The sequence below is a fragment of the Colias philodice genome, chromosome 15 (assembly GCF_061535455.1).
Source record: "Colias philodice isolate Cphi_HAF_F1 chromosome 15, ilColPhil1 Martin Lab GWU primary, whole genome shotgun sequence".
In the NCBI taxonomy this organism is placed as follows: Eukaryota; Metazoa; Arthropoda; class Insecta; order Lepidoptera; family Pieridae; genus Colias; species Colias philodice.
Genome location: NC_143100.1, coordinates 10,650,629 through 10,666,737, shown reverse-complemented (window position 1 = coordinate 10,666,737; position 16,109 = coordinate 10,650,629). Strand labels below are relative to the sequence as shown.

The 16,109-nt window shown below is 33.8% G+C and overlaps 1 protein-coding gene across 2 annotated transcripts in view; it reads left to right on the top strand.

Moving 5' to 3' along the window:
* Nucleotides 1-717: 717 nt before the first annotated feature.
* jing (AE binding protein 2 jing) overlaps nt 718-16,109 on the top strand; it is a 131,621-nt gene continuing 116,229 nt past the window's right edge. For both annotated transcript variants that reach the window (XR_016316704.1, XM_089704033.1), the window contains exon 1: nt 718-1,075. Coding sequence is in view for 1 of the 2 variants with exons in the window: in XM_089704033.1 (XP_089560159.1) it covers nt 753-1,075 (323 nt within the window). In the remaining variant the exon portion in view is untranslated. The remainder of the gene's footprint in view (nt 1,076-16,109) is intronic.

Below are 16,109 nucleotides of genomic sequence, written 5' to 3'. Positions count from 1 at the left end.
TAGCTTTCCGCCTGCGGCTTCGCCCGCGTTTTCAAAAAAAAACCCGCATAGTTCCCGTTCCCGTGGGATTTCCGGGATAAAACCTAGCCTATGTCACTCAGAAATGATGTAGCTTTCCAACAGTGAAAGAATTTTTCAAATCTGCCAAGTAGTTTCGGAGCCTATTCAATTCATACAAACAAACAAACAAACAAAAAATCAAACCTTTCCTCTTTATAATATTTGTATAGATGTATAGATGTATAGATGTATAGATTATAAATTATAATCATCTATTCATAATTTAAAGTGTAAGTCTTGAATAATACCTAAGTCTAAATTTTCGTGGTAGGTAGTCCATAAAAACATTAAAGAGGATTATCATCAATTTTGTTGCACTTGTTTTTGACTGAAGTTCTGAGAGCGCGCTTGCTAATGTGTTGAGCACTGACTTTGAATGTGTGTAGGGTCATTATGCTGCATTATTTGTTACGTTTAGGGCTGGGATGGGCCTGTCCCTATCGGCGGCGATTCCTACGCTCCCTTCCGTGGGTATTTGAATAGGCTCGCGCGTTGCGTAACGCGCGGCCAATGACAGCGGCCGTGCACATGCACGGGGCGGAGCCGTTACGTCACTGTGCTCTGCCTCCGCCGGCCGCGCAGCCGCCGCGTGACGTCACGCAGCCTTCGCCCCGCGCCTGCAGCGACCGCAGCGCCCATGCGGCTCGCGGCGTCCGGACGAAACTCGCGACAAAACACTCGTGCGCTCAAAGATGGCGGATGGGTCGCCCGAGGATCGCGCCGGCCCGAAACAAATGCATGAATTAACTTTTTCCGCGCCCGACCCATCCTGTGGTGACATAAAAAAGTGCAGTGGATCGACTCTAGACCGCGACAAAGTGAAGTTATCGTTCTTTACTGAACTTGATAAAAGTGAATCGTGTGAAAAAAGTGAGACGCTCGGCGTGGCCGCCAATCATACCGCGGCGGTCGCCGCACCGAATTCCCAAAAAACTGCAGGGTCCAATGTCGAGGAAGGTGACGATAGGAAGAAAAGATGTTTCGACCGATACGACAGCTCCGAGTCTTCTGACAGGTACTGTACAATTTGTTTTTATTGATAAATTAACTTTTCGGAAGAACTGTTTTGATAGGTGTCGAAATGTTAAAAAGTCAATGCTCTAGTGACCGGAGGCTGTTGTGCTGGTTTCGATGTCATGGCCATTTCGACTCACGAGCTCCGTAAGTATTCGTGTTGCGTGGTTGTAGGCCTATTTCGGTTGAATGCCCGCTAGAGACCTCTAACTGCATCCGTACATCGCGGTCCTAGGCAGTAAGAATTATGTTAGCTATTTTGATTTAAGATGTGTATTCACTTATAAAGTTATATTGCGTATGATTCGATGTTATTCAAAAAGTTTATAGTGACCTATCTACTTGTATTGAAATTGAAACGTCCGTAAAGCGTGACCAAAGTTCTTGTTCCTCGGGAACGCTTCTAGAATACTTCAACTAAACAATCACAAATTTTACAAGATTCTCATTTTGTTTTAAGCAAATAGGTATGTAACACAACTACCTATAATAATAATTTATTCCAGAAGAAATTGATTGATTATTTAAATGATGTAATTCCTAATATGATTATCTCAATTAAAATAGGTAAGGTAGACTACTTACCTACATTTCAGAATTAAACTCGTCGTTTTAAAAAGTCGTTAACAACTTCGTTTCAATTATATTTCGTAATACCAAACTACCATGTACCGTCTAACCAAAAAAATGAAACTAAGTACCTAGGTACCTATCGCTACGTATTTGACAAAGTAAATCGTCTTCATTTTACGCAAATATGTAAATATACTTATAAGATGCGAGTACATAGCAACTTATACAATAAATTAGCACGGCTATAAGAAAAATGAAGATTACATAAAAACCTATACTCGGATTTTTAATTAGATAAAGTAAACTGACAGCAGCTAATGTCACTTTGTAAAATAATGTTGCCACATTTAAAGTAATAGTGAGGAATTCAGTTCACATTCAATCAGATGAATGAACAATGAGTGTGAATAGTTCATCATTTGAAACTATAAAATAACATTATTTCTAATTATAATATATAAAGCTATATAAGATATAAGTTACTAGTAGAATGTAATTATAATCATTTTTTTTATTTTTATTGTTACGCTGTTTACGTTATTGTTTTTGTAATTTTTCCGTTAATTGTAACTAATTACGTTGTGTTTGTTGTCATTGTTGTGTTTATTTGATGTTATATTGTTACATACTAAATATTCACTAGACGATCGATTCAATTTCATTCATTCCCGATTTTCAATCATTCACTTTGTGACAACGCTATTTTTATTTCATCAAAAACTGACAACACAGTAAACGTCAGTTTACTTTATCTAATTAAAAATCCGACTATAGTTACACAAATTCGTGATAATTCAAGGCAATGCGTCTTGAACTTGACTTCAATATATTCTTGGTCATTATCACACGACGCGAAATAGTTGATATGATAAAAAATTATCTTTTTGTTTTATGCAAAGATGTTATCTAATGAACATACCTACTTTAATCTGGGTAATTACCTGATATGAGTATTCATTGAGATTGTATTTTGTATTCTTCAGAGGATAATGTTAAGGATAATAACTACCTTTGTACATAATAAAAAGGAAAGCCCACAAGTTTCTGAATGCTTACAAAGTTAATAATTTAATCTTCATTATAAAAACATTCTTTTTCTTAGGAGCTTGCTTTAATATTTAGGCATATTATAAAATAGTGTTCGATTATTTCTTAATTAGGAAGTATTTATTAATGTTTAAAATATAAATTAAGTATTAACATACAATTACAATATGCTTTATTTCTTAGCTTTATTTACATTATCTTATATATAAAAATGAATCACATAATGTGTTGGTAAGCGCATAACTCGAGAACGGCTGAACCGATTTCGATAATTGTTTTTTTATTATATTCCTTGAAGTACGAGGATGGTTCTTATGTAGAGAAAAAGTAAATATGTACCACGGGCGAAGCCGGGGCGGACCGCTAGTATTTAAATAAATGTCAATGAATAGACAAAATACCTACCTGAATTAATCCATACAAGTTTCAAGGCCATTAAAAAGGCCTATAATAACTTAATAATAAGTAGGTCTTTGTATTATTATTATTAGATCTTAGTATGGATCTTAGCTTTTATTATAACTCTTTTTTATATTATATTATCTTAAGACAATTTCTGGTGGTCAATAAGTCTTGGTCTGGTGGATCACAGAAGCACCTAAATTATTTCATTCCTTATGTTTATTTATTAGGTACATATTTATTTATGAAATTTTGGCAATCAACTTTAGTAAATTTTTAATTTGATTTCACCAAAATTTTCCGTAAACTAATTTGAACTTTTTTTGTACTGTTCCCTGCATAGAACATATATCTCATAACATATACCTCTTTTATATGTTCTGTGGTTCCCTGATTCAACTATAGCCACACTAACATAGCTATACAAATATAAACTTCACAAATGTAATATTAGTAGGATATTTAGTACAAATTGGGGCATAGTTCCATAGTAACTGATATGGGTATAGATAATGTCTCAAGTGGACTTATGTAGGTCAAACATTTACTTGATAACATAGGTATATTATAGTATTAGTTGGAACAAGCTTACAGGATATCTAACTTGCTTACCAAATTTACTTAACTTGTATAAGTATAACATAGAGTTCGGTGTTTCATTTCCAATAGTTATTCGACTTTATTTATAAAAATAAGCATGTAATAATGTCATAATTATATTGATCTAAATCTCATGCGTAAAATGATTTTACTGCCCATATATTTTTCAATAAATACTTGATTATTTGTTTCATCAATTTGGTTAAATCTTTTTTGAATATTTCCTGAATATTTCTTATCTCAATCTTAACAAAGGAGAGGCCCGGGCCAACTTTTTTAATACACTTAGCAACTAGTTATTTAACATTTAATTGCTTTATAGGTAGCTATTGTTTTCTATTTTTTATGGGTGTAAAAATAAAAATAAATGCTTTTCATAGAATTAATTTCATGTTTTTTGTTCGGTAGATTTAGTATCTTAATCATTTTTAGAATAGCTAACTTGGATGTTCTAGACTGAATTCTCAAATTAACATAAATGGATTTTCTAGTTTTAGTGAAGTCTAATTGTTTAAAATTATTCTCTCTAAAATATTGCTTTGGTTTGCATGATTTTCTTTTAAGTTGTGATTTGTTTTAAGTAGGTAATGCATTTGTTTTAAAACATGAGCTTATAAAAGAAGCAATTATTTTTGATTACAAATTTTATTATATTATATTTTTATGGTGTGGGATAATTAAGAATGAACAAACATATATACTACTTAATTATGAATTGCTTGTGCTATAAAGTATAAACTGTTCTAAACTTTCTATGTATTGTCATTAGTAGATATGGCATTAGCTAGCATGTTTTGTCTTATTTTGGCTTTCTAACAATAATCACTAAAACAATATCTATTATTGATCTACATATAGTTAATTACATGCTTGGTATTTAATTGCGAATGATATTTGTATGAACTTAGATTGTATGGATTTTAATGTTTTTATTAGAAGTGTATAAATTCGTAAAAAGTTATTTTATTAACCTAGGTATTTCGTTAAATCTTGTAAATAACATACTACATAATATTATGTATTATATACAATATCGTTACGAGTATAATGTTGATAATAATTATAGGCTTTCAGAGCTTTAACAGTTCGAAGAATACAACATACAACTTGCGTTTCCGTCTGTATGCGGGTTAATAATTGACGTTTCTATACATCCAGAAGTTCACTTACTATCCGATCCTAATCGCTCTAAAATGCTATTATAATGGAAAAAAATAATAGCATTTTAATATCTGTTAGTGCGGAGTGCAGATAGGAATACGGGCGTAATTACATCAAGTGCAACGTATGTAATTATTATGTAGATGCATTTCCCAGTGGTTGCGTGTAGTCGGTTCGATTTGTTGACGGAAAAATTACCGTGGGTCAGTAAACTTGCCCGCTTGCTTGCATATTTAAAGTGCAATGTCTAAATGCAATTTGTGTTCAATTAGCAACGTGATTTGTGTATGATTGATGGTCTTTTTATTGCGAAATGTGACATAGACGATAGGTCTGTTGCATTGTGTTTTTAACCGACTTCAAAAAAAAAGGAGGAGGTTATCAATTCGGCCGGTATGTTCTTTTTTTTTATGTATGTACACCGATTACTCCGTGGTTTCTGAACCGATTTACGTGATTCTTTTTTTTGTTCGATGCGGGATGGTGTCGAATTGGTCCCATAAAAATTTTATTCGGATAGGCCCAGTAGTTTTTTATTTTATGAGCATTTTTGTCTGTATTTGTAAATGTTGCAAGTGCAAGTTTGAAGTCGGTTGTTTTTAACGCAGTTATTGACTTGTTAATGTAACCTTTATAGATATTCCTAGATGAATGGTAAATGTTAAAAATACTATGTAATGACGATTCGAAAGTGCTACTAAATAGTAGTCTAATTGAATAAATGAATGTTTGAGTTTGAGTTTGAGTTTGAATTTTGAGCGGTCTTATTCATTAAATTTCCATGCTATCAAGGGCAAAAGAAGAAAATGAAAGTTATATTCTAAAAATCAGTGGTCAAAATAATAAAATGTATAGGTATGGAATGATAATAATGTACAGAACGTATTTCTTACGTAGGCCGTCTACGTTATAAGATTATTTTTTAACTGAAATGAATGGTCATCTTGATGAAGGACTTTCTTAGATAAGGCTACATTTAATGCTATGCAAATTTAATGTTTTATTTTTGGATGATTTTTTAATTTTTTTACATGAATGCATCAGATTATAATAATAATGAATAATTCAAAATATGTAATTATATATCTGCATAGCTTTTGTTTAGTCATGGCACTAAAATATTATGAATTGAAATGTACACTAATTTTGTACTCCAAAATTTGATAATTCATGTTCAATTAACTCATAAAGAAACAGCGATTCATTGTATACCTACATAATGCATTTCAGCCATATTTCAGCGGACTCATTTCATCAGAACAAACGACTGACCACACACATCGGCCGTGTAATATATGCAATTAACGAATAATTTTTACAGCGTAATAAACAAGATGTTAAAGTTGACTCGTCGCGCTAAAACGTCTATAAGCTTTTGTATCTTCGGTGCGAAAGTTCCGATCGAAACAAAACAAGGATAGTATGGGTTCGCGCTAAGGTGGAGGGTGCGCGGTAAAATAAAAAGTTAGAACTTCTAACCGGGCGAGGAACGGGTTTGAGACGCGCTGTGGGCTGTAGCTGCCACTGGCTTAATATCCTCGATGTTATTGGAAATTAAATGTTGGTTTGTCATATGATATTTAACATAGAATACTAAGTTTATAATTATATACGTGATTCTAGTTTGATATGTTACAAGTTTTCTTTATAATTCATTGATGTTAAATATTGATGATTACGTACAGGATAAGAAAATTCCCTTTTAAAGAATGAAAATAACTGGTTTTTATTCGCAATAAATCTCTTCGTATTATCATTGAAAATTACTATGTCTCGATGAAAAACTGGTTTTTCGCGTTATTATCGCATCAAAATACATGACGTTCTGGGAATCGGTCACTCTCCACAGACATTCTGTAGAATGAGTCTAGTTGTAACACGAAGTATGTACTTCTCACAACACGTTAGCGTAATATAATATACGCGGGCAACTTGTTACTTAGCACGGGTCATTAATTTCACCATCATTACAGCCGGGTATCATATTTCTTAGTTGCTTTAATAAGTAAAGCATTTTTTTCTCGTTACTAGGGTAATTCATGTAAGTAATATTGATTAGAGAATTTTCCATCTTAAAAACCTTAATTGGTTACCGTATATGCAAATAAAGTATTCTATGTAGTTTATAAATAAACTTGTTTTTGTAATCATTAGCATTAAATTAAACATTGCATGGTGTGAGGTGATTGGAATATAATTAGAAAGATCACTCAAATGTGAATATAATATTATCCTAAGATATTATCTTTCTAATCGACTTTAGTATGTCATGTCATTCGGTCAAACTATTAGTTCGATGACTAACGTAAGATCCAGAAGTAATTATAACGAATGTAACAAGTGAAAGAAACAGGTACATAATTAAATGCACGTCGATAGCGAATTGGATTTTTAGATATGGCTTGAAAATAATATGGTATCTTTGCGGTCGAACGATGGCCGCGTGGTAACGGCTCGCTGCTGTTACACGAACTGTGACGGTCATTAACTGCTCGTTATGAGAAAACTTGAAGGTATCGTGTGAAGTACGGACAAAATATTATATGTTTATAATATTTATAATTATTGACGATACGATCGAGCGCCAGCAATCATGACCAAGCATTTGACTCGGGACTATTTGCTCTCGGGCAAGAATTTTATGAGAAGTGAGCGCAAAATATTTGGTTAGTAACAAATTCTCTTTAGGTATTGGTATGGGCGTTACATAATTATACCAAATGACGTGCTACTTATAATTTCTTCATTGTCTACCGTTACAATTATTATACCTTACCTAGTGTATAAATTTATAGAATACAATCGTAATATTTTACCTTATTTATAATTGAAAGGTTTTTATATTGTATTCTTAATTAACCATTGTAAACTTATAAATAAAAATGCAAATGTAAATTAAAAATTTCAAATTAAACAGCTTGCACAAAAACTACACATTCAATTATTCATGCTACAAGGTTAAATTGTAAATTTTACTTGATAAAACAAAGAAATTAAGTGTGCTCGTATTCTCTACATCGATTAAAAGCATTTGTGCCGTGTCAGCTGAGTGCAACGGCAGACGGCTACATACCACCGCGCGCGGACCGGTCTCCCCCCGCGCCCGCGTTAGAAGCGTGCGCGGGCGCATTGGCCCTGCGCGGCCCGGGAAATGCATAACGTGATTTGATTTTGGAACGGTTCTTGATGCAACTGAATTGATGCTTTTAGGCTATGTTCTTCCACGAAGGAAATTGTTGCGTGCTGTTTGCGTTTTACTGGGCTGTCGGATATGGAAATTGGTTGGGTAATGCAGTAAGAGTAACAGATATCTTGTTTGTAGATACGTACTAGAAGTTAGAACGATGGATTTATTTCGCAATGAAACGGAGAAATGGAGAATTAACACATAAATATCTAGTTATTTTCTTGAATGTCCTAAAGTTATTCTATCGAGATACAAATAATAATTTTATTGCTCGATTTATATTTTATACCATGTTGCCGTGGTCCAAGCAGGTATTGAGTCACCGGAGCATTGATGGGCGTTCAACTATATTTGTGTTTTTATTTTATGTGCCTCGGCTCGTGCATATAGCACTGATGGATGGTATGCAATGTATGGGATCTTCTACTAAGTTACATAATTATAGACGGGATTGATTATTATAATAGCGTTTGTTAAAAAAATGTGGTTTTTCAATTCTGTATATTATGAATGTTATTTTTTTATAGATCGTATACAAACATGAAGTTTTCGGCATTTTTCAATTCTACTCGACGTTTAAATTTCATTTAAAAAGGTAATAAAGTCTAATTTGTCTATGTGCATAGTACGAAATATAAAAATTCCTTGTATACTTATATCTATCATTACCCAAAGCTATGCATATTTGTTGAAGTCAAGACCTTTAACCGTAATCCCTGATTAGAAAATCAATAGTTACAACACCTCATTCCGATTCAAGTTTCAACCATAAAACAAATATAAGAACTATAAAATGGTCGTAAAGTGAGGATTTGTGATCGATCAACATTTCGGCCACACCTGATCCGAGAGATGTGAATGCATAGCGTCGGTTAAGGCTTATACATGCGCTAATAACCTTGACCATACTTGACGGATCTCAAACCTCTCCCGCTGCACCTTCTTTTTTCCTCGCATTTTGTATTCAAAAAGATACCAATCAGTGAAACAAAAAATCCTCGTCAGGGACTGTTGTGTAACTGATAATTTATTAAACATAAAATTTTCAGAGCTCTAAGTCAGCAGGTTACGAAGTTTATAGAGTATTTGCGGAAAAATCGATGACCACGGCACATTTTTTTTCTAGAAATCTATTAACTTTGGAAAAAAGTCCTCGCGAGCAATTAAAGATCAAAGACCATCCTATTTTATATATTTTTTTCGGTATTGTGCTTTATGTTGTACCAGACTTTATAGAGGTTGAACATAGTCGAAATTGCCGGGTAACGCCTTAATGTAATTATCGATATGGGTGGTTAGATAGAAGTAGGTTAACTGTGACTTGACAACCGCATGTACGAAGTGGGTTGATGGTAAAAAATGATTTCACGTTCACAAAGGGTTTGGAGTTTTGGACTTTACTTTTGGACCTTTTGTCGTAGCTAGAGTAGCGTAGCGTAGTAGTTTTGTTGAGACGCGCGATTATGTTGTTTTCATATTATGTTTCCTATTGCACGCCTCATAAGCGAAGCGTTGAGGTGGGTACTACTGTCACTTCGCGCAAAACATCTGATTTTTCAAACTTAAAATGTCTTTATGTATCATACATTGCACTTGTAAGATAATACATACACACACATATTAAGAAAAAACACTATTTTTAACGTTCATGATATTTTTGATGTCATTTTTGTTATTTAAACTAGTTAAAAAACAGTTTAAAAAAGTTCTGTCTTGGACGTCCGTGTGTCTGTATGTGCGGATCCTTTTTCTTGTTAACACGATAGCGACCGAAATACTTTACTAATAGAGTCTTTTTTTTTTCTCTTACGCTTGAGTATGCTCAGGAATAGAACCCTTTCATTTTTCAGGGTCTGATTCGATGTGGTTTAATTGTTATTAAATAAACAAAAATAATAATTAATAAATATTTATTAAAAAAAAATTATGAGGCGTGCACTTTTGGATTTTCCAAATTATTTAACTTTTAGATAAGAAAATATATACTTACATACTTGTTTTGAAGAAATATTTTTGTACACTATGTAGGTACCTTCAAAATGACCGTGTGGATTAAACCTACCTATTTCAGTAGAGTATGTATGCACATAAGGGTGCGTGTCGATAAATTTTTTCAACAATTATTTTCCGTCCGCCAGTAATTTTGTTAATCATTTAAATTTTTTACAATAACATTTTTGAACGAAAAAACAACTTCGCAAAGATCACGGAATTTCAAACGATTAAATTAAATAGGAAAAAGGAGCAGCGAAATCGCTAATGCAATTGTAAATATTCGTCCTGCAGCTGCCTGCGACAGACGCACCTGCCTTCGTATCATATCACCTCTGACATTCACGTACAAACCGCCACACTAGCCTAACTATGCACCGGTAATGCCATGCCACTTTACCCCTTACCATCCCCAAAATAAAGAGTATTCTAGCGCACACAATTCAGCGATGCATTGCACCACTTGATATTTTATAGCACGCGCGTATTCGGTTCACATTAATTCCAATTATCGTTGTATAAGTTACAGGTTAAGGTGTTTGCATGGAATTTATGTCGCTTTTGTTTAATGCACTTCGTCGTTTGTGCTAAAGGTAAATGTACGGTGTGTTTTGTTTTTGTGACCTGAATGCAATTTTATGAGCTGACTAAGCTACGCCGCAATTATTTTTGGATTGCAACTTTTGTTTTGTGTGTTTAGACAGATATTTATATTATTTTTTTGGAGTGAAAATAATATTGTAAAATGTTTTATTTAAAAAATACACCTACTTGATTGTAAAAAAATTACCTCGACATGCTTTTATTTTATCATCAATTTACCCAAATTCTTTGATAATTAATATTGAGTGTAGACCGTATAGTGTAAACTAGGGATGTAACGATACCGATACCGATACCGATATATCGGCCGATATAATCGGCAAGCCGATATATCGGTATCGCCGATAATAAAACAACCGATACCGATATCAAACAATTCAAAAAACCGCTCCCAATGAACGATGCGGGAGGCCGCCCGCGCGTGCGAACTTTGTTTTCTGAAAAAACTCTACCAATAGTACACTTTTATTAGGTACTGATTGTATGTGTATTACTTAAAATTTAACTGACTTTGTAAAATAATAATACTAAAATAAATGGTTTTGTTGTTTTTTGATTTGGCATTTTTATTTAAAAGAATACGATTAACAGTTGAGTCTCTGTTAAATGTTGGTAACTTTTTATGCATAATTCACTATTTATTTTTCTACCAAGCCATCGATATCGGTATCGGTATCGGTATCGCCGATACATTACTACAAATATCGGTATCTGTATCGTATCGGCAAAATCATGTATCGTTACATCCCTAGTGTAAACGCTATGAATTATTATTAGTAGGTAGATTTTATAACATATATTTTCTCAAATATTTAAGTAGGCACTTATAGAAAGTAATTTTGAACTGTAATCCAAATATCTTATTCGTGACGCTAAATATTCGACATACCTAGGTACTTAAGGGTGGTATATATTTCCGGGACCAACTAAACGGGGCAAAGTTTTGTAATTACAAGTGAAGCAGTTGAAATATTCCGAGTATTAATGACAGACGGTATCGGAAGGCGGGGCAATTTGAACCCCTCCAGTTTACCAAATTATGGGGATGTTTTGTCATTTATTAACTCGCTAAAATAAATATATGTCGATTTATAAATGTTTCTGAAATCGTATCAAATCATTTCTTCATTTCATATTTTAAAGGTTTCGTTTTACATTCTTAAGGATTTTTAATAAAGAGTAAATAAATAAGGAGTAAATTAAACAGTGCTTTTTACAATTTCCAGGGAAAACATAGCTGTTAATCTTTTTTCCGAGTAAAAGTGGTCGTAAACGTTGTAAACTGAGCTCGCGTCGGTAATTCGAGCAAACTGTCAAGTCGACTTTACAAATGACAACAAGCGTGAAGGAGCGAAATTAAACATTGTATGAAGATTTTACAAGATACATTCAACTAGTGCCATAGTACAAACTAATTTGATTTCTAACATCAAAGCAGTAAGGTCGCTTATTGACCAACTAGCTGTTCGATGACAGGATTGCAAAGAAAAACCACTTGTTTTTTCATCATAGATGAAGTTGTTACTTATTTTATGAGAAGCTTTTATCTTCGTTTTGTAGTTTTTTGTTTTGCGTTGTCAGTATTATATCTTAAGCGAGACGGTGTGCTTAAAAACTTTCTTATCCATTGATTTATTTGATTTGATAATCCATTTTCAAGAGAAAAGTACCTAATCACGTACACTTTATCGAAAAGTTTAATTTACGTGTAGGTAAACGTGTTAAATTTCATCGATGCTGGCTGGATAACAATTAAGTACCTATACTTGCCTGTCAATTAAATGTTGCTTTAGATATTATGTCGGTGTATTTTAAAGAATACTAGCTTGCCACCCACGGCTTCGCCCGCTTTGTCTAAAACCTAATAAATTATATACTAAAACCTTCCTCTTTAATCACTCTATCTATTATAAAAAACCGCATCAAAATCCGTTGCGTAGTTTTAAAGATTTAGGGCGGCTTGCGCAACATTTGGTCTAAACAGAATTTAGTTAAATGCGTTTATCTTGCTAAATATGTTTAGCCTAAATACAATTAAAAAGGTCTTGCCCATGTCCGTTTGGATGGTAATTTAACTAATCGTAGTTAGGGAGTCGGTAAAGCAGTTTCTTGCGTTCCTTTTTATGTTTTTGTGCGTTGTACACATGTTGTACACTTGACTTAGAGCAAAATGGTTGCATTTCTTAAAAAAAAATTCGTGAAATGGACCGACGAGCTTTCATTAATAATAAGTACATTTCCTTACTTGTTGCTGGTTTTTAAATGTGGGGCTATTTGCTGTAACAAAATTGTAGTGGTTTCTTTCGTTAGACGAAACCTTCTGAAGAATTTGTCGTCCGAATACATTCCAAATAAGTCTGCTCTCTCAAACAATTCCCTCGGTCTGTTGATATATTCTATAATCTCCTCATCGTCGTCATAATACAATTCCCACAAATCTATCTTACAAACTTCCTACCGAACTCTTAAATCTTTTATAAAATAATAGTAAACTTCTATAACCTCAAAATGATGACGCGCGATTGACTACTAAACGTATTTAGCGACGCTAAATAGCCATCTTTGGGTATTTAACTTTGACAGTTCGTTAAACGTGATTAGTGCCTAAATTTTTGTTCTGCAAGACGCTAATTATAATTAGCAGACTAAATGCGTTTACGTCGCTCTTAAACTGTATTTAACGACGATGCGCAAGCCGCCCTTAAGCATACAAAGGGAAATAGGGACAGTGAAAGCGACTTTGTTTTATACTATGTAGTGATTTATTATTTATCATTTTTTGTATTTTATGAATGGAATTAACTTAACAAATTTTCTTTTTGAATTTAAACAACAATCCTTACAAATAGTTCTTACATTGGATTAGGTCATTCATTCGCAAACGTTAAACTACATCCCTTTAACTGTACCTACACACGTCACGTCCAATGTGTTCAATTTGATCGATCCACGGACAAACAATGAGCTAAAAGAATAATACATTAGCCCTCACATCCTCGCTCGGGAGGGGCCCGCTCCCTCCGAAGCGCTAGAAATGCAGCGGGATTATGCAATCTGCGATCGAGATGTTCCCCCAATAGTATCGTGTTCTCGGGATTAATTGCTGTTTGCCCCAACTGCCCCGACCTGCCCCCAGGACTCGGGGCAAGCTACGAGAAATTAGCGGCGGTCGTAATGTAAAATTAATAATGGGCCGCAACATCACGCGATTCGCAAATTGCGGTCGGAGTGCCCGCACTCCTGTAATGAGGTGCGTGGAAGTAGAATTAATGGTAATTCATGTTGGGGTGCAAGGATTCCGGGATCCAATAAGTGTTTGTAAATTGTGCTGTAGTTATTACCGTATGCAGTTTGCAGAAACAAATTTTTACCGTATGCAGTTTGGAGAACCAAATTTTGTTTGAACTATAAATCCATTTCTTTGAAGTTTTGAATGCTTGCATTTCTAACTAAGAAAATACAAATTCCAAATATTATGATGCTAGCCTATCCACGTGAGGTAGAGGAGATTTTATAATGAAATCGGGTAACTCTTATTCTACTAAGCGCTGATTTTTCATCCTTGGTTAAAACTTATTCATCGAATAACATATTAAACTACCATTTCAAAAATGTTTTGTAATTGTCCGTATATGACAGTTTACAGGTGACATTTTAAAATGTTCGTGTAATACTTTATTGGACGGATAAATTTTAACCAAGGATTGAAAAATCGGCCCTAAACTAGGTTAGATTTAGATTAGACACAATATAAATATAGTCATCAATATATTTTTACTCATGTAAAACGATACGAAGATAACACCAATAAGATAGCCCATAAAATAGCGTGATCAAATGGGCAAACAAAGGAGAATTGAGAAGATACGTTACAGCCTCACGTTTAGGGTCATGATGTAGGCGTGGAATGCAATTGCGACCGCCCTGATAGATGGGCTCAATACATATTTGAAATGTCTTGTTACGCACTACCAAATTCCGGATAAACGATGTTGGGCCTGTCTAGGCTCTACTAATGTTATAAGCGGAAAAATTAGAATGTATGTTGGTGCTATGCTAGTAGAACTTTACAGGTGATGAAAGATTTTCTATAGCATCATTATATCTAAATGACACGAGCTATATTTTTTCCTGTGTTAACACTGCAGACAAAACAGCTAGATCGTTATAAATTCGGACAGTATCTAAAATACCAACGTTGATGTTTCCGATTTGTAAACCCATTATACCGTCAACAAAGGCAAAATTAACGGGTCAGTTGTTTATAAAAACACAAAAAACTGCATCGTGTTTTGTTAGGTCACCCGCGGATATAATAGCGTTCGCTCGGGGCACAGTTTTTGTGCCGCAAATCGCAATAATTGTTGCTCTTTGATGTCCGGATCGAATTGGCTCGTAATTATTGTACCCTAATAATATTTGGCATGGGCAAGGTTGCGTTGGATACGTCTGTGGTGCAAGAGACTGTAGGTTAGTTCAATGTTAACATTTTATTCATCTGCCTGTTAAAATTGCATTTTAAAATGTTGTTTAGAAATAATCTCGCTACCTCTAAGATGTTATATTTTACGGTTGAGATGTTGAGACAGAAATGAGTCTGTATGTAAGGATTCCTTAGGTCTATAAAATTATAGTTATATCATTTAAACAATATAGTAAAAGTATCATGAAATACGAAAATAAACGATGCAGTACAACGGCAAGTATCCCGATCGGCTGATGTATTGAACGCGTTTACCGTCAGAAATGCAGTATGAGTTAGTCAAATTTTCGGAATAATACCTGCAGTACTATTGCCGATTTCCCAATGGAATAGTCTCGAAATGACAGACATTCTCAGACTACCCTCCGTCTGTAAGAACTAAGAAGCAACTATTCCCAAATGTAACGAGTTTAACCAGTTATATTAAATTTGCTTTAAATATAAATGGGTATTGTTTCTGGACATGTTATTTTGTGTTAACTAGTTAAATGTTGTGCTTTGAAATTCATAGTTCTGCAATTTTATGTTTATTTATTAATTGAGAGGCTTTTATACCTACTATAAATTGAAAAAGTTTTGTCTTGTTTTGTTAAATGGATAATGATGTATGTAGTTCAAATATTCTTACTAAATAAAATAAACATATCTTGCGTAACTCGAGTAAAAATCAGTCACCGGACACCAACCACTCATTTGTTGAAAGTACTTAAACATTTTTATATGCAATACGAGATTTCAATAAAATAATTTCAAGACCTTGTATGTCCTTCAGTGGCGGCAAAAAACTGCATCGCTTTATAATCTCAAGATCGTTATCAGACGTCATTTCACGAATCCCCGCGGTGATTACCCACGTTACAATACTAACTTTCTTGTTACCGGTTTTTTATTTAATTTTCCACAGACATGACACGCGCGTTATTAATTTTTTATTTTAGTATATTTTGTAGTTTTTAAACGCTTAGCTTCTAACAATTTTAATTTACT